General features: G+C 42.5%; 1 protein-coding gene across 5 annotated transcripts; it reads right to left on the bottom strand.

Annotated features, from left to right (window-relative positions):
* Positions 1–323: 323 nt before the first annotated feature.
* LOC103186257 (SS18L1 subunit of BAF chromatin remodeling complex) lies at positions 324–25,966 on the bottom strand. Of its 5 annotated transcripts, none has more exons than XM_042341831.1 (13): positions 25,809–25,966; positions 22,019–22,095; positions 16,241–16,325; positions 13,773–13,917; positions 13,067–13,267; positions 12,586–12,750; positions 11,754–11,855; positions 10,579–10,671; positions 8,580–8,699; positions 8,155–8,282; positions 6,615–6,752; positions 6,202–6,319; positions 324–418 (listed from the first exon to the last, which is right to left on the bottom strand). In XM_042341831.1, the coding sequence occupies exons 1-13, from the start codon at positions 25,875–25,877 to the stop codon at positions 381–383; spliced, it is 1,479 nt and encodes a 492-aa protein (XP_042197765.1). In that variant the 5' UTR covers positions 25,878–25,966; the 3' UTR covers positions 324–380. The 5 variants fall into 5 exon arrangements, 4 of the variants coding, with proteins under 4 accessions (XP_042197765.1, XP_042197766.1, XP_042197767.1 ...); XM_042341832.1 differs by having other exon boundaries at positions 11,817–11,855; XM_042341833.1 differs by lacking the exon at positions 6,615–6,752.
* Between the last annotated feature and the right edge of the window lie 372 nt (positions 25,967–26,338).

Below are 26,338 nucleotides of genomic sequence, written 5' to 3'. Positions count from 1 at the left end.
ACAGGGCAATTCACTGCTTGAGAGAATACCTACCCAGACACTTGCAAATCTAACCATTGTGTGTGTCCCGTGGATCATTAGAAGTGCACTAGTATTGGGCTTGAAATGCTATTAACAAACAGATGCAGTCATACAACAGTGCAACAACTTAACATACAATATTCACAGCACCAAGTCTAAACTATTATTGACTTGTTATTGGTAGTGCAATGTCACTATTCAGCATGAAAGTAATGAATATTTTTACAACATCCAGAAGCTGCTTTGAGCTACCTCTCAAACATGAAATATGACAGTCCCATGCTTCAGTTAGTCTGTTAAAAATCAACAAAGGATGTTGTGTATATATAATATATATATATTATATTCAGAGATGGCAATCAGCTGTTTCCTATTGCTGGTAGTTTCCGTACTGCGCCTGTGAAAGAAAGTAAAATATCAGCATCAATAAATTGAGATTAAAACCAATACAGTTGTGTCCTTTTACCCAACATGCATTTCCAGGGATAGTGCTTTCATTTAAAGTTGTGCTTTGCTTTTGCAGGCCTGATGCAGCAACCCAGTGACCATTTTGATGGGTCAAATGTCCTCCTGTGTACAAAATATTTACATTTCTAAAATTCCTGCATAGGGAGGGAAGAACGATGAACCCAGTTGGCCCTTCCCCATTCCATGCTTCATGTTTCTGTTAGTGTAAAACCAGGAAAGTTGGTCCGAATCAAGCTCCTCCATACACTGACCACCAATGGCTTTTTTAAAAAAAAACAGGACATTGTATTCCTTCATGATGAATATCACAACCCCCCTGAACATGCTCACTCTACTTCCATCTTGTAGCTGTGCTTTAGCAATCCCTCCACATACCAGAAAACAAATTCTCAATAAATTACAACAAAGAACCAAGTGACACATGGAATGTCAGTCTATCTTGCGAGGGAGGCAGTGTATTGGGTGAGGCAGGAAGAGTTTGCTTATCAGTGGGCTAAATATGGCATTTCAGAGTCAACCAGCATTTATTTATTTTATCTATACTAGCTTTAAAAACAACTGATCTTGCTGCAAGCACAGCACTTTTAATCATGATGGGGGAATTTTGCAAGGACTTGTATATTCCTCATACATGGTAGCTTTATCCCCCCTCACTAATTTAATTTCCCCTCCAATCATTTTATCGCCAAGAAAACAATTAAAAAAAACTTCTTCCAATCCTTTTGCAACGCTGCTCTGCGATCAGTAGACAAGATGAATACCCTCCAACCTCCTACTCACCCACCCTACAAGCACATTCCTCCCACTTGCCCTGATGGCCTCAACAACAACAACTTGCATTTATACAGCTCCTGTCACGCAGGGTAGAGCCCAGAGCATGTGTCCTGGCACCTCACTAAGGTTAGGAATTTGCCAAGTGCCAACGTTATACTGTTACTATGTGGTGCCAAACATTGGAACAATGTGCATCAACTCTGTCCAACTGTTGGCAGATCTCCTTCCTCCAACATCCAGCTCGGGCAATCAGTCAGAAAGATGGGCTGCCAATCTCTCGCTTTCAAGCTATTACCACTGGACGGCGTCTTAAAAGTGAAACATATTAAGTTGCTTTTGTTTCTCTATATCCTTGCATGGAAGCCTCTACAACTCTCCCCCTCCATGTTTTCTCCGCCACCATCACATACTGGAAACTTGCTCCTGGGAGATATTTTCCTACAAATCTTTGTGCTGTTAGTCTAATCAAAACAGATTTTGATTTGGCTATTTTCAGAGAATAAACAAACTCTACACTGATGGTAAATAGCTGAGCTGTCACCTCTTGGTACTTTGCTTTTTATACAGGAGAAATGTCCTGCTCTATGGTCCATCAATCCTGTCTTCCCCCCAAAAACCCAGTAAATTCTCCATGTTCAAATGCAAGATCAGGAACAGAATTGTCATTGAGCCACTATTTTTAATGAATGCAAATGCACAGAGATGCCAATTGGATGATTTGTGCCCTGGATACACTATACCGCCCTTCCTCCAACTCCCACCCCACACTGCTTTTGTTGTGAACCACACAAGCAAGTCAAGCTGGGGTCTGGCTGCCGAGACCACCTTGAGGGGGTTGGTTTTGGAAACACATCGATTCCCACCGGGCAGCATGAGTGTAGATGAGAGAATTAAATTTCACCTCTGCTGAAAAAGTGCCCAGAGGCATTTAAGGCACCTTTCTCAAATGTAATTAAAGATCCTTGCATTCAGTTGGCCGTTTCATAACATTATAAAACTCTTTGCTGTACATTTACAGAGTTTTCCTGAGTCCATGGTCAGAGTGATGGGGAGCGGGAAATATAAATCTGCTTTACTCTGAATCACTCTGCTACTGGCAACCGTATTGCATTTCTTCCAGCGCCATAAACAAGGCAGTGTTTGAAAATCAACATAAAATTGAATAAAACATTGAGGGAAAGATTTACTATTGAGTGAAAATAATAATCTTTCCCATTTAGTGTGCAAATACATCTCTCGCTGTTGATGATTTATGTTGAAGAGCCTTTTAAACAATCTATGTACCGCAGTTAAGGAAAGTTTTTTTTAAAAAAACACAGAAATGTACAAGAAGTTTCTCTCTTTGTTAATCCATAGGCTCATTGTGGGTCTCGCGGAGGCAGGAGGCAATTTCATCATCAAAAACACAGTCTCACCCATAACCGAAGGGATTCCTGAGCAGTAAACATTAACTGTAAATGGTAACAAGTTTAAACCCATTGAAAAACACACAGCTAAAATGATCCAGAAGAATCCCATTGGATTTCACTTGATCAAGTAATAGCAGTCTGACCTAATATCCTGTGAGGAGAGAGAGAGAGAGAGAGAGAATACAAGAACAAATTGCAGCTAGCTGACTGCTCAACTCCCAAATCTCTGAACTCTTCCCACAAGGTGCAGAGATTGAACCAACCTCAAAACCTGGAGGCCAAAGAGAGTTCGGGAACTCTTTTACAAACTACCCAGGCCGTGTGTTCAGGAGGCTGGTTTATAGCCATTGATCTTATTTTCAGAGAGAGAGAGAGAGAGTGGGGTGAAATCCTACAGTAAGTGGAGAGGAACAAGTTTAGAACTTAATCTCAAGTTGTTTCCAAGTCAGTTTGTCAAACGATTTTGTCAGTGGCAGGATTTGTTCCTCGGGATCCAGCTTTTACAAATCAACTGAAGGATGCTCAGACCTCCTCCCTGGCTCTCCGGGATAGTGAATACCACTCAGCTTGTGCCTCCTGTTCAGAAAGCCTCGGAATCTGACCTGACATTGGAGATGAGTTTCCTGGCAGAACGAGGACCATTGCAGTCTCTCTGCTTGGACAGACGTCACTCTGACCCGGACAGCGATTGAGACGATGGCATCAAGTCCAGCTGCTGTGTTTAGCACCGGTTTCACACTTTGTGACAAGACACAATCAAGTCAGCAGGTGCTGTGAGAATCCATCACCAGGGGCTTCAAGACAACATCTTCAAATGAGGATTCGGGTTCAATTGGAGCCCGAGGAGACATCAACCTGAACCCAACTGACCAACGCAGGCCGGCCGTGAAGGGCAGACGTCAGCAGAGAGACCTACAAAGCTGGTGACTCAAACCTAGTCAAATGTCACAAAACTTTACCAGAAGTTTGACCACAAACCTACACTGACTTATATAGTGAGCAAAAGAAACATCGAAGGCAGAATTGCTGCTAAGAACAGGAGGAAATGAAGGGCAAAAGGCATGGCTCAGAACAATGTTTTATGGATAAGAGGAGGGCAAATGGTACAGTGTCATTAGGTAATAATCACACTGATCGCAGAGACCAGGGCTTGCAAAGTGACTTTTTTAAACCCAATAATCGTTTTTTAATCAGGACAGAGTTTTACAGAAATAGAAGGCAGGAGATTCCTCTCGACTCAGTAGATAAGTGCTCCATGTTGTGTGGCTCTGCGCAGCACAGATTGGGAAGTTTGACCTCTCTCTACTCTGTGCCCAGTGCGCCGCTTCCATCCCTGATAGCAATGGGTAAGTTACAACTGTCCTCCTTGTCTCCAGCCAAGAGGAGAGGTTTAAAGCCAGGATTTCAGGTCATAATCACTAGCCAGTGATTTCCATGTGTGGACAATGTGTGGTTGTCAAACATCTGACACTGTGGTCTACGCTGACACATGAAGAATGAGGCGAGGTACACAAGGAAGAGCTGGTGCCGACACAATGATTAGTCACCACAGCAGGGAGAAAACCTTGTCAAATCCCCTAAGAACAAACCTGAGAGGGTGACCAAAACTCCATTGAGCCCATTTCCATTGATCAGAAATAACTCAATCCACACGCATACAAAAATGCTCAGGACTAGTGGGACCTCTAACAGCAGAAAGGAACATGGCTTTGCACTTTAATGCCACCGTTCAAATCTAGAACATACTTTTTGCTCCTGGGAAGGGATTCAATAGACTGGATAATGTCAGCCACCCACATAGTGACAAGGCTTTCTATTGTCTTAGGCTTTAACCCTCCACACCATTACAGCAATTCCTGCCTTCTCCCCTATTCAAAACACGGGAGTCTTGTCAAATACCTTTTTTTAAAGATAATATCAATCAAATACATACAAAGAATTATAATCAACAATCAAAACATCCTTGGCTTTTTTTCAGGTGTTCCCAACCATCACAGCAGTGAGCAAATTACTTTCTGTTTTCTTTGTAAGAAATTTAAAGTGAAGCTGTTCAAACAGTGTATACTGATCATATCAGCACCGTCTTTGATCAGTCACTGAGCCAAGAAGCAAGGTACAAGAGAACAATGATATCATAACAACTGATTATTATACTAAGGTGCTTAAGTAATCACATAATTGGAGTTGTGTGGATTAATTCAGCACTTGTCCTTGAGGAGTTCAGTAACTCCCAATCAGTCTTACCCAATGCTGATGCCAACAACATGTTTCCCCTCTCTCTGAGTTCCTCAATGCAAGAGATATCAACCATGAGGCTGAGAACAGCGTTACCAGATCTCAGTCACTTGGTTACAGCTCTGAGCTCTCATGGGTCACACACAGCGCTGGGAGCAGAGTGGAGCTCCCTGGCTAGTGGCAATTGGTGCCAAATTAGGGCCAGTTGTGCGTGTGCTGTTGGCCCATTGGGAACTTGGCTCGAGATTGCCCAAATCCCTTTCCGGTGCACGGAAGGGCCATTCTAGGCTGGATTCAAACCCAGTGCACCCTCCCACTGCATTAAAACAAGAAAAAAATCAAGAGGATGTTAATCATAATTCTTCATACTGTTTGATTTTATTCTTTTACAAAAAAAGTTATCTATTATGTTATGGGGTTAGCTGTAAATCTAAATCATACCACAAAACTCTGGGATGTTCAGACTTAGCTGAAACCCTGAAGATGATCTATACCATCCTCTGTAGCATGCAACAGAATGAAGGCACGAGAATGCATTTTAGACAGCAACGTATCACATGGGGGAAGTGGCTATAAATGTAGTCAACGTTCAAAGCAAAGCCATCCCTTTAAACAGGGGGATTCACATTCCTGAAGGATAGTACCAACAGTGGCAGAATACTGAGTAATTGCCATAACAGTATTGTTCTAGCCCAGTGTCCAAATTCCAGCCATTTCTCTGAAGCAAAAGCTCCAAATGATCCAATATCAGAATGGTTTCGGAACTCATGTCCAAAACAAAGAACTGCCTTTGTTTCCACGATCCACCAGAAAATAGCCAATGCTGACAGCCTGCCCGCTGATGGAGGACAAACATGGGGTTAACAGAAGGAATGCAGACTATGAGGGGACATAGAAAGTTCACTGTCCTTTTCATCTCGTCCTTTTTATCTCTCCCTCATGGAAGAAAGAGTGACAGCCTTTAACCTACCCTCAAACCAGTCTTCAGCCACCCTGACCTGACCAGCGTGTGCTGGGGACGAGGGGACGAAGACTTCAAAAACAATCTGCAGCCGAGGTCAGGGACATAGACAGCCAGGTTAGAGCAGGGAATGGGGGGGGGGGGTTAGAGCATTAGAACATTCCTCTTGGGACACATCAGACAGAGGAATACCTTGAGGCACAACGTCAGATGGGGAAGGTTTAGACTGAATGATTCCCTAAGGATTGAATTAGACCCAAAGGGGATGCTAAGCAGTCACTACACGTTCCCATTAACGAGGCTGGGGCTGAGGGCCCACATCGCTGCTCTCACCTGTATGCAGTACCTCCAAAGCTGTGGCTGAGGCCCTTTTCTGATTTGAAGTCACGGTGCTGGCGGTGTTGATTTGCAGTCCCACACTCACGTCTAGCACCTCAGCTGGATTATTGCACTGAGCACAAACAGAAAGAACAACTGAGGAAATGCATCTCCCAGAGTGTGGGAACAAATCATCAAGCCTTTGATTGTTTTTCTTTTGCTCTCTCTATTTCTTTCTCTCTCGCTCTCTCTCTGTCCCCTTATTTGGCACAAACAATGACATGTTTTTGCCGAGGGGAAAAAAAACACAATCAGAAAAAAAAATCTCCCGATCATTACGTCAGATGAACAACATTAAGCCTTGAGTTGCCAGACGGACTCTCACACAAGTCCTGCAGTGATGCAGACAAGCACATTGTGGAATTCACCATCAGTGTAAAGAGGCACAGAGTCTGATCATAGGAAGACCTGTTAGATTTTACAGGGAATGTCTCAGTGATCCTGGTGATGAAACTGCCTCTTATCTTCGGAGATCTGCCTTTACCCCCAAGGTGAAGATCTGTTGGCTGGGCAAGAGAAAGAATAATAATAATAATCCTTGTATTTATCACGTCCGTGAGACGTCTCAAAGCGCTTCACAGAATATACTGTAAAGTGAATTGACTATAAGTACTTTTACAACATTAATTCCTCCTTTAACTGTTCAACTCATCGAGATTCGTTTTAAAAGCTTTTTTTGCAGAAAAAAACATTAAACAAAATAGATTTCTAGGAATGGCTACTCTGGCACTTGTGAAGTTCTTAAAATAACCGGAAATATGAGTAAAGCAAGGTTTTATAATTTATAAATGTTATTGCATTCAAATTGCTACTTCAAACAGAATCATCTCAAATAATGTAAAGTCAGTAAATTGTGAACAGAGGTGATTTGTCTCAGCTCGCCTTTACCAAACTCCAGTTAAGCGCTCGCTCAAAATTTAATTCCTTGAACAAAGTGTATAAATGTTTGACACTATATTTTAAATCTCCGAGTGTACATTCAGAATTTTATTAGTGCACAAAGGCTCAGCAGTATAGACAGTAATAAAGTGCACCTGCGTGTCACAGGAGGGACCTATCTGTATACTGTATTGTATGTAAATCCATTTCCTAGGCTCGATTTCCTGAACTGGCTTACCATTTGAGACATTGTAAGAGTGAAGATGTACTGAGAATGTGGATTAATGTTATAAAGATATCGTCCAGACTATTTTCACACATTGCAACAGTTCCTGAAGTCATTTACACCACCATGTTAAGATATTGCCAAATAAAAGAAATCCCAACTTCAATGGTTTTTAAAAATATATATAATTATCATTCATGTAAGAAATCTGGCAATCTTACAAGAAACGAGACATTTGAATTGTTTTTTTTAAAAAAACAAAATGTGTGAATCATATTGCACTTTACATGTTAAGAATGAACAGCTTGACAGTGATGTTGACAGCAGGAATGAACATGTCAAACACCTTTCATGTTTCTCACATCTTTCTTCAAATACAAAATACTTTTTTTAAAAAATAAATAAAATCATAACATTAATAATACGAATTTTTAAAAATTGTTTAGTTGGAACTTGGGACTGCAACATCAACAATGACAACAAATTACATTTGCACGGCGGCTTTCACGTCGGGAGGACATCCCAAGGTGCTGGACATTCAAGGATTTGTACTCGAGCTGGGGGATGGGATCAGGAGGAGTGGAGGATGGGACAAGTCTCCTAATGGAACGCAAATGACGTTTATCAAGAAATTAAATAGCACCATTAGATGTGGTGAAAAACAGCGTTTCCAGTTTTAAAAGTAGACAGAAATGTTAAAGTCAAATCATCTGTAAAAGGAAACATTCCGTACACACGAACATTCCCTGGTTGCCAAATACGAGAAAGAAAAATACTGAAATTCACAGCTTAGTCTATCTTGCCTGATCATATCCATAAGGCCTCTGTTGCTGTGCTGAGGGCCCAGGCTGAGCGGTTCTGTAAGTCCCGTACTGTTGTCCCTGTCCCTGTTGGTAACCCGGGTATTGAGACGTGGCACCTTGGGTTGGACCTGGAATTTCACAAGACAAAATCACTGCGTTTTGTCGACCCCACACAAGCCTTTTCTTTTAACGTGGCTGAAAACCTTTCAAAATGTAGTTCAACATCCAACAAAATTTAGCCGTCTCTACAAACGGAGCCGTCCTTTTCACTCACCTTCAAACAGAACCCTATCTCAGGATTTTCCTTCAATCCTCGTGCCACTTGTCTTGCTGTTTCTTGGCTTCTTCTGCAGTGGGAGCGCTGGTTTGAGAGGATTAAACCAAACTTTTCCCCTTTTTGTTTAGTTCCCAACCCCGACACTCACCATATGCTTGCTGCTGTCCTGCATAGCTCTGTTGGTTGCTGTACTGCTGCTGGGAATAGGTTTGCTGCTGAGCTGGTCCCTGCTGGTAACTTGTCTGCTGCTGGCTGTACTGAGAGTTACCTTATAAACATGATACAACAAGAGTATGGTCAGAACCATCCCCACACAGTCAGATCAGAGAGCTGAGGCAATCTAATGTTGGGAAAAGAGCACGGATTTCTTCCAAAAAAATTAAATGCAAAAGATTATTAGTCATGAGTTCAGACACAACATTAAAAAGTGCCTTTTTGATTTACGCAATCATAGGAGGTCATCGGAGATAAACAGAGGTAATTGTGTTGGTGACCCAGCAACGTCCCACAAACAGCCACGAAGAGAAGCGACAAATGTTACGTGGAGGATTGTTGGCCAGGTCACCGGGTGACGTCAGTAAACCTCCAGTGGGGAAGCCGGAGCCTTGGCTGATTGCCGTCTCTCTAACCCTGGCTCATGAGACCCGTTCTAGCACAGCCACATTCTAATTATTTCAGTGGTGAAAGTGGTGATTGCTGAGGTTTGGAACACGTTTGCACTTTGGTGGCTCGCGTCAAATGCAGAGCGAAGCTCCCTCTGTTCATCTCCAATACCATGGCTTAGCCGTTTAAGCTGTGCATTGCAGCCATGTGACATCAGGCACCCTTGTGCATTCCCCGAGCGACTGGTAACTGAGTGCACAGGAGCACGGAGTTAGAACCACATTGTGGGTTTGTGAGACGAGGAGCTGGGTTGATTGTTCAAGTCGTTTTCTCCTTCCAAGCCAGCAGCCACATGAGAAGTTCATCTGGTTTGGGTCCCAAACGGTGAAAGGCCTGTGTTTTGATCCACGTCAATCACCAGGAGATTCCTTGCAGTTGGACAATGATTCGCTGCTTATTAAAAAGATGGTCCATTTCTCTGTCTTTGTTGCAGCCATCGAGTGCACACCCCCTAGCAGCTCATCACGAAGAGAGAGGTTACCAGAACATAAGAAAATTAAAAACACCAAAATTAAAAACCCTGATTCCTCTCGCATCCAAAACCGAGAAAACTGTGCAGTGACCGTCCACCAATCACTTCACTGGAAATAACAGCTAATTACAGTGAGAATATCATGTTCCTTGTTCCCAGGCCCCCCAGGGCTACTGTGAACCAGATACCAGGAGGCAAGTCAGTGATTAGGGGGGCTCTCTCCCTCCTTGTCTGATCAAAGAGCTCAGCAACGCAGTGAGACATCGCAGGATCAAATCTACGGGTGTTCACAAAATCCTGTTACCCCCATTTTTTTTCTTACAATGAATGTTTATTTTCTGTTATCTGCCATGAAAATAATGGTGCTCACACACACACTCGCACACACATGTGCGCACAGACACATTAACTCTCACAGACTCACATTCACTCACACACACGCACACACACTCACTCACACACACGCACATAGACACACATGCGCACGCACACACACTCACACTAACTCACTCACACACCCACTCACTCACACACAGCGCACTCACACACTCACTTATACTCACACACACAATCTTCTGGACATCTCAATATAGTTAACACTTGTACTGAATACAATTAAGTCCTTTTAAATACAATTATCATCATTCTTCTACATGTTTCAGTTGTTGGTCAGTGCACTGTAGAACATCAACATGGGGGTAACAGGACTTTGTGAACACCTCTGTTGTAACTACTCTGCCCACACTGCACATTCATAATCCTTCCTCTCATAACTCTCACACAAATAGGTTTTCGAAAGGAAAGCTTCCAGCCATACATTGCGCTGAGCTGTACAGATCAGGAACATCTTGTTGTCCGGGTTAACGCCTCTTCTGGAGTTTGTTAATCTCAGACAGAGCTGATGAGATGTTTAGATGAACATAGTGGTGGTGCTTCAGCAATTGTACAGAACATATGGTGCTCCTCACCTTGAACACTTTCTGTTCAACTAAACAAAGAGGAAGCACATTACCTCCTTCATAGTAATGCTGGGAGGATTCCTCAAACGACCTCTCGTAACCTTGTTCGGCATAGGATGATTGCTGATAAGCATAATCACTGTGACCTGGAGACATTTAACACCAAACAAGAAAATTAGCCATCAATACTTAACACTCGGTTAGTTTTGAGCTGGACGGCTTTTTAATGAAACTCACCAGTCTATTTAAAGAAAGTACCTGTTAAATTATCTTCCTAAGAACTAACTCGACACCAAAACCACACAAGGATACTTTCTAAAGATCTTGTACGCACACAACATGCTATTGTGTGACTGTGATTAGACAGCAGACTCTCATGTTCTGAAATTACAGATAAACAGAAACCTGCCCGGCCAGAGGAGACTGTAACTGAAGCTGATCCCAGAGTTCATCAATCATGTCGATGAGTGCTTCATAACCAGCCTTACGAGTGGAAATAAAATTCACATTTACGTGCGCTGGGAGTTGGGATGTGATGATATCCAACGATTACAGTGAGAGATCAGAGCTGGACACATCCCTCAAGACACTGACTCAATTGCGGATCTGGTGCCATCCAGTCAACATGGGGAAGGAAGCATTGCTCTGTGTGTGGGACCTAGTCCTGGTGTTCAAACTGAAAGCAGTCACTATCCTTGAAGAGAAGCGGAGAGACTTTAAAAAATTATCATGTTTATTGATGTGTTCATTTAACAAGAGAAGGCTTGCCAGACAGAGCTCTCAATGGCAAGCTATGTGGTTTTAGCTGGTTAGATTCCAGCTGTTACCCCAACACACACTTTGGGCTCCCCCAAGCCTTGGCTCCTGCCAACCTCCATCTAATACTCTCCGGAATTAGGGAAGCAAGGTGTGTCCCTCCAGGGAGAGAGAGAGTGCTCATTCCATTCTACCTGTGGGATTTCCATATGTAATAATAATAATCCTTGTGTTTGATAGAGTGCCTTATCCCGTCTTCGAGACGTCTCAAAGCGCTTCACAGAATATACTGTAAAGCATAGTGACTGTGTGTTTTGTGGGTTAAAGCAGCAGCCAATTTAAATAAATAAGTATATAAATAGATAAATAAATAATAAATAATTAGGTAAATAAGCAAAGCTTAGATAAAACATTTCAAATCACAAATATAACTATGGCTGGAGGAGGGGGAGGGGGATAAAAAGAGAAGTACCATCAGGGTAATACTGCTGATTAATGGATTCTGTGGGTCCCGGGCCATGTCCATATTGCTCACCATAGTAATCTTCCTGTCCGATGTATTGCTGAGTAGAACCTAGACAAGACAGACAAAATATCATAACTCGGTCAGTTGTCTCTTCAATTTTTTTTGTTCTAAAGGAACTCATGTATTTACCAAAGGGCTGAGCTAGAGTCACTGATCCCCTCCCAACACCAGATCTGAGCAACTTCAGGGTCCCGAGGAGAGAGGAACCACGAGCATAAACTTCCTAAATAATCCCAATGTCAACAAAATGCCAAGAATTTCCACAGTTGGTGGGAGCCAACCACCATTATATATTGTAGTTCTTCCAATTAAAAGGTATTTTAACAGCAACTCTTTAACACATCGACCTATGGATGTCTAAAAGCCCAAAGATATATATGCCAAATACAACTACAGATTAGCAAATGCACATCACAGCAACGTGCAGTGTGGGAGCATGATTGAAGTCAAGTTGACCAAAGAGTTTGGGCCAGTAATTCCAACCGTAGCAGAAGGTTTGAACCTGCATAAATCACCATTAGAAAAAGGAGTAAAAAAAAATTGGGCATGTAATGTAAATCCGTTTATATCTAAAATACAGTGCATCTCCTTCATTAACGCAAGCTGCTTCAGATAACAAGAATTTCCTAATCAGCATTATTTTTAAAATTGTTTTAATAAATTTGTTATCCTTAGCTTAGATTCCAAAACAAAATACGGCAAAGCCAATGTTAGCCCAAAATACATAATTAATACAGAATAATCCTTAAGGCAGCGACACACACAAAGCAAGACCTACCTTGTTGAGATGACCTATAAGGCCCCATTGGCCTTTGCCCCATCATGTTGCTGCCTTGGTTGCTCTGTGCCATCATGCCCATGGTGCTCTGGCCCTGGTAATGCTGCCCAGCACCTGGGGCTACACCGTAATGGGAGCTCGCCGCTTGCTGGTGCATCATGGGAACTGCAAAGATACTCCAAATGAAATTTCATTGACATATCGCACGTTAAACACTTGCCAATGTTCTCCAACTATTCCGAATGGATTGACAATGTTTGTTGAGTCATTGAACCTGGTGCTGGTGCTTTATAATGGGAGTGGGGTGAAGAATAACATAAAGGACTACCCAGCCACTGGAATCTATTTGAGCCAAAGTCGGTTTGATGCAAGATTAAACACAACCTTGAATTGTGCTTAACCTGAACCAACAGTGTACACAAGAGTCAGATCACAGGCTCAATATTCGGTTGTTACTTTAGCCCAACAAAGCAAGCCTTACCTTGATTGGTCTGCATGCTCATGTTTGTTCGGGAGCCATAGTTTGCCATGGATGGAGTCTGGCTCTGCATCTGCATGCCTTGTGATGGGGGCACAGAGTGACTGTAGCCGCCCGCAGTGCCATGGTTATTGACAGCCATCGTCATGGAGGAGCTGGGTATTGTGGCCTGGCCAGACTGTTGAACCGAGACGTGTGTAGGACCTAAGATGCAGAGCGAGGAAAAGTTAATAGAACCATTCCAGTGGTGCAGTGGATTAATGCTCAATTTGTGGGCCTGTATTAATTTGCTAATATTTCTAGATTGTAGATTATTAATAATTATAATAATGATAATAATCCTTATATTTCAAATGGCATCTTTCGGGTCGGGAGGACATCACAAAGCGCTTCACAGGATATGTACTGCAAAGTGTAATGACTGTGTGTTTTGTGGAAACACACTGCAGCCAATTTGCACAAAGCAATGTCCCACCAACAACCATGAAGTGAATGACCAATTTTATTTTGGAGGTTGTTGGCAACAGAGGCAAGGAGAGGCAACAACAACAACTTGCATTTATATAGCACCCTACACGCAGGATAATGTCCCGGAGAGCTTGACATTGGCGGTGTCTGACCCCGAGCCAGAGGGAGAGGCAGAGGGGAGGTGACCATAAGCACGAGCAAATGCCAATGGGGAGAATAATGGCACAACTGACCAACTTACCGTTGCTCATCTGGCTGTGCATTAGTGAGGATGTGGGGATGCCACCTCCCATTCCATCATTGGGAATGTTCTGTGAATGCAAAGCTTGACTTGATCCAGATGGATTCATTCCTCCTGGACCCATGGACAGGTTTTGGGAGGGTGGCTAAACAGGCAGGAGCAACAAAACAAAACAAAACGATGAAACTGTTCAGTTTTAAGCTCACTGTGAGAAATTCTGGCAACATCCTCATATTACAAAACATTTCATTCATCCTTAAAATTGAGATAACTTTATAAATCCCATTGCTCTCGGAAGCTAGAATGCATGAAGTATTTTTATCTGTAAATACTACTGGTAATTGTGAGGTACCTGAACAGATTTCACAGTGGTAATAATAATAAAAATTATCATAATCCTTGCATTTGAGATAGCACCTTTCACGTCTTCTGGACGTCTCAAAGCACTTTGCAGAATATACTGTAAAGAGAATTGACTGTACATTGATGGGCGAAACTCAGCAGCCAATTGCGCACAGCAGTGTCCCATAAACAGTCGTGGATTGAAGTGACCAATTTATTATTTTTTTTCTTGAGGAATTATTATCAGGCCTGTGGAGTAAGGAAGGAAGTTTGCCCAAGGTATTGCCCTGCCGGGAATCGAACCCAGACCTCTTGCTTGTGAGGCAACTGCTCTAACCACTGAGCTACAGGACTCCACTGTTGTTGGTAGAAAACAATGCAATGTTTTTGTCTCTCAATCTCTCAATGACTGTGCATGACTTCTATTGAAAAGTTGGGACAAATTATAGGCTCTTTTATGCTGTGAACCTATTTATACCTGAGGAACTGGACTGAAACTGCCCAACACTAACTCACTTCGTGCCCTGATATCCAGGAGTGTTGTTCAGTTGCCTGGATCTGGGCTGGGTTAGAGTATAGATCCCACAAGTGACAGAGCAGCTTCTTCTCTATTAAACTCACTAATTTCAGCTCTTGTGGTTTCAACAATCTTTACACTCAGCCGAGGATAGTTCTAATCCGCCGGCTTCCAGTTATCGGGAACACAACATTTCTTGCCCTCATTAAAACTGTGTCAGCCAGGGGTGTTAATTGGTTTCTCAATGCCTGGTTACATTTGCAAATTGTCACCTGTACAGTTTATAGAATCAAAAATGTGTTCTGTGGGTGCACCTGATGATTGATTCCCTTCAGATTTAATAATTCACATTTTATGAAAAAGAAATGCAATGATCTGCATCAATGGACATGTTTCAGAATTTGGTTTCAGGATGTCCTGCCAGGTGCTGGGTATCCATAGCTAAACCAAACACTTCATTAATCCAGGGCGTTCCTTCACTTCAGTCAAAGACTCCTAGATCTGACCAAACGTATCTAAGATGGAAGAACCACCTGTACAATGCTCATCTGACTTCAGGGTGGATATGGGTGGAGATTCCCTTTCCCTCCTGTAGCAGCACTAGATCCTGACACTGATACCAAGAGTAGAAACATATGTCATCCCCTTTGTCTTGGTGGGTGCAGGAATTCACCAATATTAAACTTGAATTAGATTTTCTACCTTCTCTCAACATCTCTACAGAGATCCCATTTTTACTGACGGAGTTTTTTTTAAATCTTATTGTAAATCCAGCTCACTACACACTGTCTTGTTAACTACTGTGCCAATACATCATCATAATAATAATAGTCCTTGCATTTGATATAGTGTCTTTCACAGCTTTGAGACGTCTCTGTAATATACTGTAAAGTGGATTGACTATATACTTTGTGACTGTTGGGCACGTTTCCTTACTCCACACAGAGCCTAATAATAATCCCTCCGAAAAACAAAAACAATAATAAATTGGTCATTTTCAATCTACGACTGTTTGTGGGACATTGCTGTGCGCAATTGGCTGCTGCGTTCGCCCACAAATATACAGTCAATTCACTTTACAGTGTGTTCTGTGAAGCGCTTTGGGACGTCCTCCCGACGTGAAAAGCGCTATATCAAATGTAAGGATTATTATTATTATTATTATTACATCACTTTAAATTGTGATTCTCTTAAACACTTATTTTGTCAGGATTGCAACTATGGTTACTAGGAAATAGTTTATTCTGCAGGTATTAACTTCTATGACACTAGGAGGTCCCAACGACGGGAATGGTCCCAAGACATCAACTTTGCAACCGCAATATTCATAGAATCATACAGCACAGAAGGAGGCCATTCGGCCCATCGTGTCTGTGCTGGTTCTTTGAAAAGAGCTTCCAAATCAATCCCACTCCCCCGCTCTCCCCGTAGCCCTGCAAACTTGTCCTCCCCAAATAATTATCTAATCTCTCTTAAAAGTTGTTATTGAATCAGCTTCCACCACCCTTTCAGGCAATGAATTCCAGATACCAACAACTTGCTGTGTGAAAATCCCATTTTTACTGTCTTTTTTTCCCTTTATCTGTGCAATTCCCTGTATATCACTTACAGCAGGTAACAGGGACTGCATGTTCTGGTTGGAGTCTGCTATTGTCGCCAGATAAACCAAGTTTCTGTGCAGCATTTGTTGATATCTAAAAAAAGAAAAAACAAGTTAACATTTTTTTTCTTTCTTTAAACCCCCCCACTCCATCCAATTCCATGGAGAATTCTCCCCCTGTCCATAAAAATCTATAGAGAATTGTTTTGCATCAAAAGTTTGCAGAACTTTTTTCTAATAACAAGAAGATTTAGTGGTCAACTCTGGGTTCTTTTAATTGCTTGAGTTTGTCAGTTATAGTGAGATCCAGCTATATAATGGGACCATTTGGGACTGACTGTCTTTCAAGGTAGACTCAATCTCAAACTTACAATGCAAGTAAACCTTTAGCCTCAGTGTAGGCAGAACAACAATGAAAAAACAATTTCCATATATGGACTCTACATATGGATTATTCATGTGTGAAATGGTGATTTTTAAGTGATTTTCTTCCCTTAATTCATAATATCATTTTTTTATTTTCAACTGATTAATTTTGATTCAACCATTTTATTCCATGAAAAGTAGCAAGTAAACCTGGACAGTGTGTTGAGTTATATTATACATTCCACCCCCCCAAACCCCCCCAAAGCAGGAGATAAGCTGTGGGCTCTAATAGCTTGAAGGAGCCTGAAGAACGATAGGCCTTCAATACAGAACACACTTGCAGTAGATCCTGAGAGATGTAGGCCCGACAGCCTGATGTGTGCAGCAGATGGTGCAGCAACAGGAGAAGAAGCACAGGCTCTTTGCCAAGAACAAGTCCCACATTATAGTGGATTGTGGGGCTCTTTGATTACCCCACAATCCGCCTTCTCAGCAATTGAGGCGGAAGGGCAACAACAACAACAAATTACATTTGTATTGCGCCTTTCATGCCGAGAGATCATCCCAAAGTGCTGACAGTACAATACAATTTATACTTATATTGGGTCTTTCACATCGGGAGGATATCTCAAAGCACTTCACACAGCAGACTGGGGACTGAAAGTGAGGTTGAGGAGATAGCTGTTAAGGCAGATTTTAAAAGTGGGGAGGGAGAGAGCAAGGCAGAGGGTCAGAATTGGGCTGAGGTGTGAAACAAGTCATGAAAAGGTGGGACACGTGGACATCCAGAGGTCAATTACTTGGAAAGTGGTGCAACTAAATCGGAAAACTAAGACTAATAAAATATACAAAACAGCAAATTGGAACAAACTAGATCTCTCTTAACACACAGGACGCACTCACTGACATCCACACACGGGCTCCTGTTTCATTTGTGATATTCACAAAATTGAGATTTGCTCCAAAAACTGACAAAAGAAAAGCCGTGGAGCAAATGTTGATTAATTTCAACAAATAAATTTACAATATGATCGGGTCTTCAATTGGCAATAGTGCAGAGTAAAGATGCAGAGGGAAGGCTTAACATTTGACGCTATGGCAAGCACACATTGTTTATTAATGTACTTTAGGAGTTTTTAAATTCACTGTGTTTTAGTGGCTACGTTCCTCATTACCCTTTGGCCAGACGGCTGGGATGGATTACCAGGAAGTGCCTAAGGGCAGCACATTGGATTTATTTAAGAAACAGCTCGATGGAGGGATGAAAGGAAGGATGAAATCAAATGGAAGAACTTCCAACAATTTGAAAAAGCCTCATCTATGGTGATAGCCGAAGTGAAGACAATCAAAAACGAAATTTATAATTAATCCTATATTAATTTCAAAGAGATTTGTCTAATTGCAATTATTTACAAATGTTGTCACGAGCCATCCTGCTGTAGACAATTTGGACCTTATACACGCCATACTCTATAGGGACACCACTAATCTAAGAAAAAAAGAGAAACAAAGGAAGATTAAGAGTTAGCTCGATTCGAGTGGATATACAGCTTCGTTAAACTGCTCATTAACAGTGAAATTACTTTACAAGTCGGGAGAACGTCTCAAATTGCAAGTCGCCTGATAGCTTAAGAGTGTTCAAACTTATCATCTTTATTGAGGCTTATGCATAAACTCCACCTCAATGAGAGTGAAACTGGGTCCCTACAACCTGCACAAGTAGCAGCAAAGAAACAAACAGCAGGAAGAGAAGATTTACCGTGATGGACAGAATTATAACCAAAAGACCAATTACTAATGTACACACATATCAAGGGCAGAAGGTAAGAAAGAAAATTAAATAACTAGGGGACACCTTATCCATGGACAGCAATCAAATGCGAGGAAGGCAGCTGATCAGATGGGGGAAAAAAGCAGTAAAAGTGAAACAAAACAAGAAATAAAATGATCACGAAATGAACGGGCAAAGACCTTGCGGCAGTAGTAAACACTAGGCACCAGCGCCCACTATTACAAACCCTGATTTATGTTTACTGAATATATATTTCAGTCCATACCAAATATTAAATGTCCCTTTAAACTACTGCAGAATCGCCTGCTAATACAGTTGCTCCAGTCACCTGATCTCACATGCCTGCAGCTCCGGTCATAAAACCAGCAATGTCACAAGGCAACACGTCACATAGGAATACAGTGCTTTCATCTGCAAATACTCTATAGATATCTTTCATCCTGGAATGAAAATTCTTTACTTGGTCTACATTCAACAGTTAATCAGATTAAAGAGGTAATCATGATTAGTGATATTACCTGAAATCTGCATTGGTTTTATACTGTATTTAGAAGTATTCACTCTCCTCTATACAGCTTCCAAAGTCAACTAACAAAAGTTGGCAGCAAGGGATGATGGACGTCTGCTGAATTTCTACTGAAGCAAAATGGAGCACAATATTTTCCCATTTATAATAAATAGTCCTTGCACTTGATTTAGCACCTTATCACATCGGCGAGACATCTCAAATCGCTTCACAGGATATGTTGTAAAGTGAATTTTGTGGGCAAAATGTAGGCCCAGGTGTAGAACTGGTATATCTGCTTTGGGGGAATATTGCAAACTGAGATCATGCTTGGAACGTGCTGTAGCTTTATAGTTTTGCAAATTAAAATATTGAGAGGTTTTGTGTTCCAAATTGAATTTGGGTCCAGGTTATCAATACCCATTGGGATCCATAATCAGATCACCCCATCCATTGACAACCCCTCACTCTCTATTCATTGCTCAGATGCCCAATCCCAGGTTGTGATCGAGCCATCTTCCACTGTACCTTCTCCAAAGCTTGGATATAATAATAATCATCCTTGTATTCGATATAGCTCCTTATCACATCATTGAGACATTTCAAAGTGCTTCACAGAATACACTGTATATTTTGTGGGCGAAACGCTGCAGCCAATTGCGCACAGCAGCGCCCCACAAACATAACACTTTTGTGATGCAAACTCCTGCAATATTCTGCTACACAAGTACCTGTAAGGAAATTACGACATTCCTCTGTTAGGAACCTGACAGCGAGAACAATACCTTGCATTTATATAGCACCACTCACACAGGGTAGCGTCCCAGCAACACAAACCACAGACAAAACCAAAGCAATTTATATAGACAAATTGTATCACACACTCACATGCTTCAATTATTATTATGTAGGATTCTCACTGTTCCTCCTCCTCCACCTTTCCCCCCCATTCATGGAATTTCTAATTTAAACTTACATTAAGTTTCATGCACCATCAAATCACATAAGAGAAACAGGAAATTTTAATAGAAAATGGCTGAATACCTGAAATGCCAGGAAAGGACAGATTTACATTACTGACCCCACCCCCTCCCCACACACACACTGTATTTTACACCATATTGTAACACAATGCTTCACTTAAAATCATCATTTGAACATCAAACATACTGAACAGATTTGAATCAGAAAGAGTTAAATTCGAACCGGTGCATTAAATCCACATGAATTTTTCTTTACATTTGAATTACATTACAGTTGCGCTGCAGAAATAGGGTCAATACCACCACATCTGTGTCTCACCTCTAAGAGGTAACGAGAAAAATATTTCCATTCCAATCCATTCGTTTTTATTTACCATTATGTCTGTGATACTAGCACAGTCAAATCAACTGAAAAAAAAGACAGTTGTGTCTGGAATAGGCTCTCCACCTCAGGAATCTAAATGATCTTGAAGTAGTCCTGAGATTTCACGATTCTTCTATTTCTCTTCCGGGTCTGCTATTTGAAATGGCTTTTGTCATTATTTTTATGTAAAAAAAATCCTTAAATCCGACTAGATTGTACAGTGGAACATCATAAGAACATAAGAATTTGCTGGCAAAAGAAGACCATGGTCCATCTAGTTCGCCTTCCACCATCTTGGCAGTCGCTTGACATTTCATTATCAATTATCATGACATCAACTATCAGCCTAACCTATTATCCACCATAAATTGGTAAAGTGGTTAATCTCCCCCCTCCTCAACTCCGCTCCTGCCCCACTCACCCCCCAAAAGTGTGAGCTCCAGACAAATAGAAAAGATTCCAATGTATTCTTCATAATTCTTCGCCCACAAAATACACAGTCACTCCACTTTACACTACTGTATATATTCTGTGAAGCACTTTGAGGCGTCTCAACAACGTGATAAAACTCTACATCAAATGCAAGGATGATTATTATTATTTTTTCGATGTAAAATTTAAAGTGCATAATCACAGAAAATCAAGAGTTGGTAACTGAAAAATTTGAGGTTTTGAACTCTTTGGCTGTGATAGTACAAGGCGATCTCGATTATCCACTAAGGTGCTTGTTCCCTCCATCAAAGCAGATCATTGAGGTTCCACAATAGCATCTTCAACTATATTCTCTCATCAACTTGTCCTTCTCTTTGCTCCCTATTATAAGATACCAGGGAAGGCCTTTAAAATAGAGTATGCATAGAATACTTTCAGGTCAAGGGGAGACATGTTCGATGGCTGAATATTCCACAATGGTAGGTAGGGGTGTTGAACAAGCTTTACAACAAGTACTGAATTCACTAAGCCAGTTCGGAACCTTGGCATCTTGTTTGACCCTCAACTATCCTTTCTACCCCACATCCATGCCACGACCCTCTCTGCCTTCTCCCACCTCTGCAACATCGCCCGGCTCTGCCAAAGTCTCACTCCGCAGGCTGCTGAAACCCTCATACACACATTCATTACATCCAGGCTTGACTATGCAAACTCCTTGCTTGTCGGCCTCCCCAACTCCTCCCTCCATAGGCTGCAGATCATCCAAACTCTGCAGCCCATGTCCTCTCCCGCACAAGGTTCTGTGACCCTATCACCCCCATCTTCGCCCGACTGCCCTGGCTTCCTATCACACAGTTGGATACAGAGGATACAGTTCAAGATCCTGGTCCTCACCTTCAAAGCCCTCCATTGTCGTGTCACCCCTACCTATGCAACCTCCTAACCCTTGCCATCCTGCTTGCTTCCTCCACTCAGTGGGCTCCAGCCTGCTTCATATCCCCTGCGTTGCTCGCTCCACCATTGGCAGGTGGGCCTTCTACCACTCTGCCCCACCCTCTGGAACTCCATCCCACAGTCCCTCTGCCTCGTCCCTCCCTTCAAGACCCACCTCAAGACCCTCCTCTTCGACCGTGATTTTGATCACCATGCTTCCCCTCCTGCCCTCCACCCTCCCCGATCCCAACCCCCAACTCGGGTACAAAACACTGATTGCCTAACCTTGGGACGTCCTCCCGACATGAAAGGCGCTACACACATGTAATTTTGTTGTTGTTGTTGAAGTCAAAACAAAACAAATCTGGAAAATTAAAGAGAAACATTGAAATCCCCAAAGATAGTAACTTACTGAGAACATTCTGCAGTTTTGCCTTTACTCTGATAATCCATGATACACTGAATCAAATGATTGTTTTCATCCAACATCTGAAAGTAAAAAAAAAACGTTAGAAAAGCATATGGTGCAGCAGTAAATATTTCACTTTGTCCCGTTTTGTTCATTTGCGCTTGAACAAATATTCAATACTTCACTGAAGCAGTGAGTAATAATGTACTTTGATAAAAGTAAATGTTAGGACTAAACCAAAAATAGTGCAGCAGTTTAGCTTTACACCAATGGCATCCTTTTACCATGAAAATGCACATTCTTCAGAGTTTGATTTGCAGTTCCTTGTGACTTTCCTGAAGGCCATCACAAGGTCTATGGAAAGCCTTGTTCAAGAATAAATTCAAAACAGAGTGTATTTTAGCCTCGATAGTGACTGACCCTCGTGGACTGCCAATACCTGTCAAAATAGTTTCTGGTTTAAAATTAAAACCACTTTGAGCTTGACATGACAATCCTACCATGATCACACATCAGAAAAGCCTAACTCTCCCCTGGTAGCCGAGTGCATGACTAAACTATACACAACAGAAGCCCCCAAGTTTGATTCCTGGTGTGTTCTAGAGTATATGCCAATTGAGGGGTGAGGGGGTTACAATTGAGCTCAGGGTGTAAGACACAATAGATGATGGATCAAATGCAATTCCCCTCATTGCTCTTTGCTAGGAGGAGTAACTATCAGTCAAGCCTCCAACCCGTGTGGGAAGGTAAATGTGTGTCCTCATGAGGACAGGATGTGGCTCAGACTAGGAGTTGGACGAGGCTGACAGCACTTGCCATCGATGCTCACAGATAAGCAATTACCACTTGGGGGAAGGAACTGGGGGGTAACTGGTCCCAAATGTCTTCCGAAGATGTGGAGGGAGAACTGGAGAGAAAGAAATCTACTAAATACTTTTGGTGACACCACATTATCAATCACCACACTAACACAGTATTCAATTTTGTATGAAACTGTAAAATCGAGGCAATATTGGGAATCGGACACATTCTTTGATTATCTGAACTGAAATATTGATTCTGTATAATAGAACAGTAACAATCTCCCATACTGACACAGTACCAATTACTTGCTGATCTTCAGCCAGTTCAGCAATAGAATTCTCACTCAGTTAGTCGATAAGAGAGAGAAGAGAGCAAGCTTGGAAAGAATTAGTTTGGGATGGAGTTGAACAGTTTGGGTAGATAATCAACCATTTGAAGTACAGACAATGATAAGTACAATATGTTACGTCCCAATTATGGGACATGAATTTCAGTTTGAAATCTATACACTGGTGATCCATCATCAACAGGGGTAATTCTTAAACAAAAAAAAGACACTCTAAATCCTTTGAAATTGATGCATTCCCAGATATTATGCTCAACCAATTCTATTTTTATTCCCTGCAATGAGACATATCCTTTATTTGCCAGAACTTATAAAAGCAATCATAAACCCTGATGTAAAACCAAATTGTACACATTGAAATCCCATAATTTCATTTTGTACACTCATAGTACTTTACAGAAAACTTGAATCTTATTAGCATCCCTTATGTAAAATGCCATGAAACAGGTGCAAACAGTCTGCTGCGTGTGTTGGGAGGAAGAGAGAAAGAGAAATCCACTTTACAGTATATTCTATGAAGAGCTTTGAGACGTCTCAACAATGTGATAAGGCGCTATAGCAAATGCAAGGATTATTATTATTATTTGGCATTTTTATTCCCGTTGTGTGTGTGTTCCCACAACACAATATAGAAGCAACATTTTTAAAAAATTATATCTATTTTTAAAAATATATAAATGCAATGGTTTGAAAAAGGGAAAACGATGCATCAGAAATAACAAACAATCAATAAAATAATGGGTTTATAGGTGGACTAGAGCTAAAACAAAATCCATTCCTAATTTGCAATATAATGCTATATTATTCACCCACAAAATACACAGTCAATTCACTTTACAGTTTATCCGGTGAGGTACTTTGAGACATCTCGAAGATGTGATAAGGTGCTATATCAAATACATTTATTTTTGCATATGACATTTATTATCTATCTGTTGGGGAGAGCGATGGAAATGGTGCACAGAGCTGTGCCTGGAGGAGAAGGCAGATGCGAAGTGCCTTGTGTTTGGCAACAAGATTCCCCCTCTCCTCCCTGTCCATCGGATGGCAGCACGAGGCTGAGCTGCTGATTGCTGTCTGCACACTGACACCTTTTCTTCTTCGCCATTATTAATCCGTAAAACTACCAGGTTCGCCCCCCCCCCCTCACCTATTCCACCCAGACCAGCCTCTCCTTCATCTCCAAATCTCACTCATAAACCCAAATGCACGCTTTCAACCCATTGATCTCAACTAAAGTTTGTGAGATTGTCTGCATGATTTTTTGGGGGGAGAAAAAAATCAAATGCTTCGGCGGTATGGGTTTGTCTGTGTGTGGTGTGTGTTGGTGTGTCTGCACCTTCTCAGCCACAATGAGCACCTACTCCTGAGAGGGCCCCTCTCTGTGACTGGCTCTATCCGGCTATACAAACAGCGTCTCTCTCTCTCTCTCTCTCTCTGCCTCAGTGTAAAACACTCCCAGTTTACAGGAATTCCTGAACTACTTAAGGAATGTGAATTTGGAGGTGTCTCTGATTGTTCGCTGTTTATTTATGTATATTTTGATATTAAAAGCAATGACCCAGATTGAAACACAAATGCGGGATTGCCTTCCTTCACCTGGTTCCATCTTGACGTTTGGTTCCATCACCAACTCCTTCCTCTCACTTTTTTGAGGATGACTTTTTTTTTATTGAACTGTTCACAAATTAATTACATCCCTGACTTACTGAGGCACGCTGTGTCCCACCCTTATCAATGGCAAGTTCATTTCCAATTGCATTTAATTTGCTAGGAATGAATGAAATAAAATGAATGAATGGATGAATGAACGAAAGAAAGAACTGGGAAGGAAGGAAGGAAGGAAGGAGGAGGGAGGAGGAAAGAATAGGAGGGAGGAGAAATCACTTCCAATGTATCGGTTGACATTTCTCTCAATCTCGGATTTGAATCTCTATCTGCCATTAAAGCCACATCACAGACAACACAGTAACTGGGCATTTTATACACTTGTGCCTTTTTTTAAAAAAAATCACTAACACAAATAACGCGTTATTTTGCCTAAGCGGGTGCGGTGGTTACACTGATCTCACACAGACACAGACAGACACAGACAGACTGATACACACACACACACACACACAGATAAATCAAATGGAGATAACACAATGTAAAACGGCTCCTTAACCCCTGTGGCCTCCTGTATCTGCACTATCACACCTCGCTTTGTTCAGAGCTGTGCAGCCCCGATCCCAGTGAAGGGATGGGGGGGGGAGCAGGAGAGGGGGGACAGGGGGGTGGGGTGTTGGGGAGTGGGTGGGGGGGGGTGGGGGAGTGGGGTGGGGGTGTGGGGGTGTGGGGTGGGGGGTGGGTGGTGTGGGGGGGTGGGGGGGTGTGGGGGTGGGGTGGGGGTGTGGGGGGTGTTGGGGGGTGGGGGGTGTGGGGGTGGGGGTGTGGGGGGGGGGGTGGGGGGTGGGGGGGGGGGTGGGGGTGTGGGGGGTGTGGGTGTGTGGGGAGCAAATTCTCATTGATGATCAAATGTTGTATTCTTCAGACCCACAAACACCCGCCGTCACTGACAAAGGCGCCGCTGCCGATGGCTGTGATGGTGAGAAACAGTGATGAGGCTGAGGCTGAGGCTGAGGAGCAGTGGTGACAGGTTACCTTCTGGATGGTGGCCTGAGTGACCTCCCCTTTCCCCCGCTGACGAGCTGCAGCAAACGCCACCGACATGATCTTCCTATTGCAATCTTGTTATTCGCACATGCGGAGGGTGGGACACACACACACACACACACAGGGACACACACACACACACACACACACACAGGGACACACACACACACACACAGGGACACACACACACACACACAGGGACACACAGGGACACACACACACACACACACACAGACACACACACACAGGGACACACACACAGGGACACACAGTGTGTTTCTATTGCACAGACACACAGACGGAGGGGGAGGCGCCACACAGAGATACAGACAGAGTGACAGAGAGGGAGACACAGAGAGTGACAGAGAGGGAGACACAGAGAGTGAGACACAGAGAGTGAGACACAGACCCACAGACGGTGCCGCTGAGCCTGTGCCCGGGCTGCGCGCGCTGGCTGAGGCTCCCCCCCCGGGCAGTGGTTGGCTCCGGGCCCGGGGCTCCCAGCGCCGGGCGCGGCC

This window comes from Callorhinchus milii, unplaced genomic scaffold, assembly GCF_018977255.1.
Source record: "Callorhinchus milii isolate IMCB2004 unplaced genomic scaffold, IMCB_Cmil_1.0 Scaffold18, whole genome shotgun sequence".
Taxonomy (NCBI): Eukaryota; Metazoa; Chordata; class Chondrichthyes; order Chimaeriformes; family Callorhinchidae; genus Callorhinchus; species Callorhinchus milii.
This window is presented reverse-complemented; position numbering and strand designations above follow the sequence as displayed.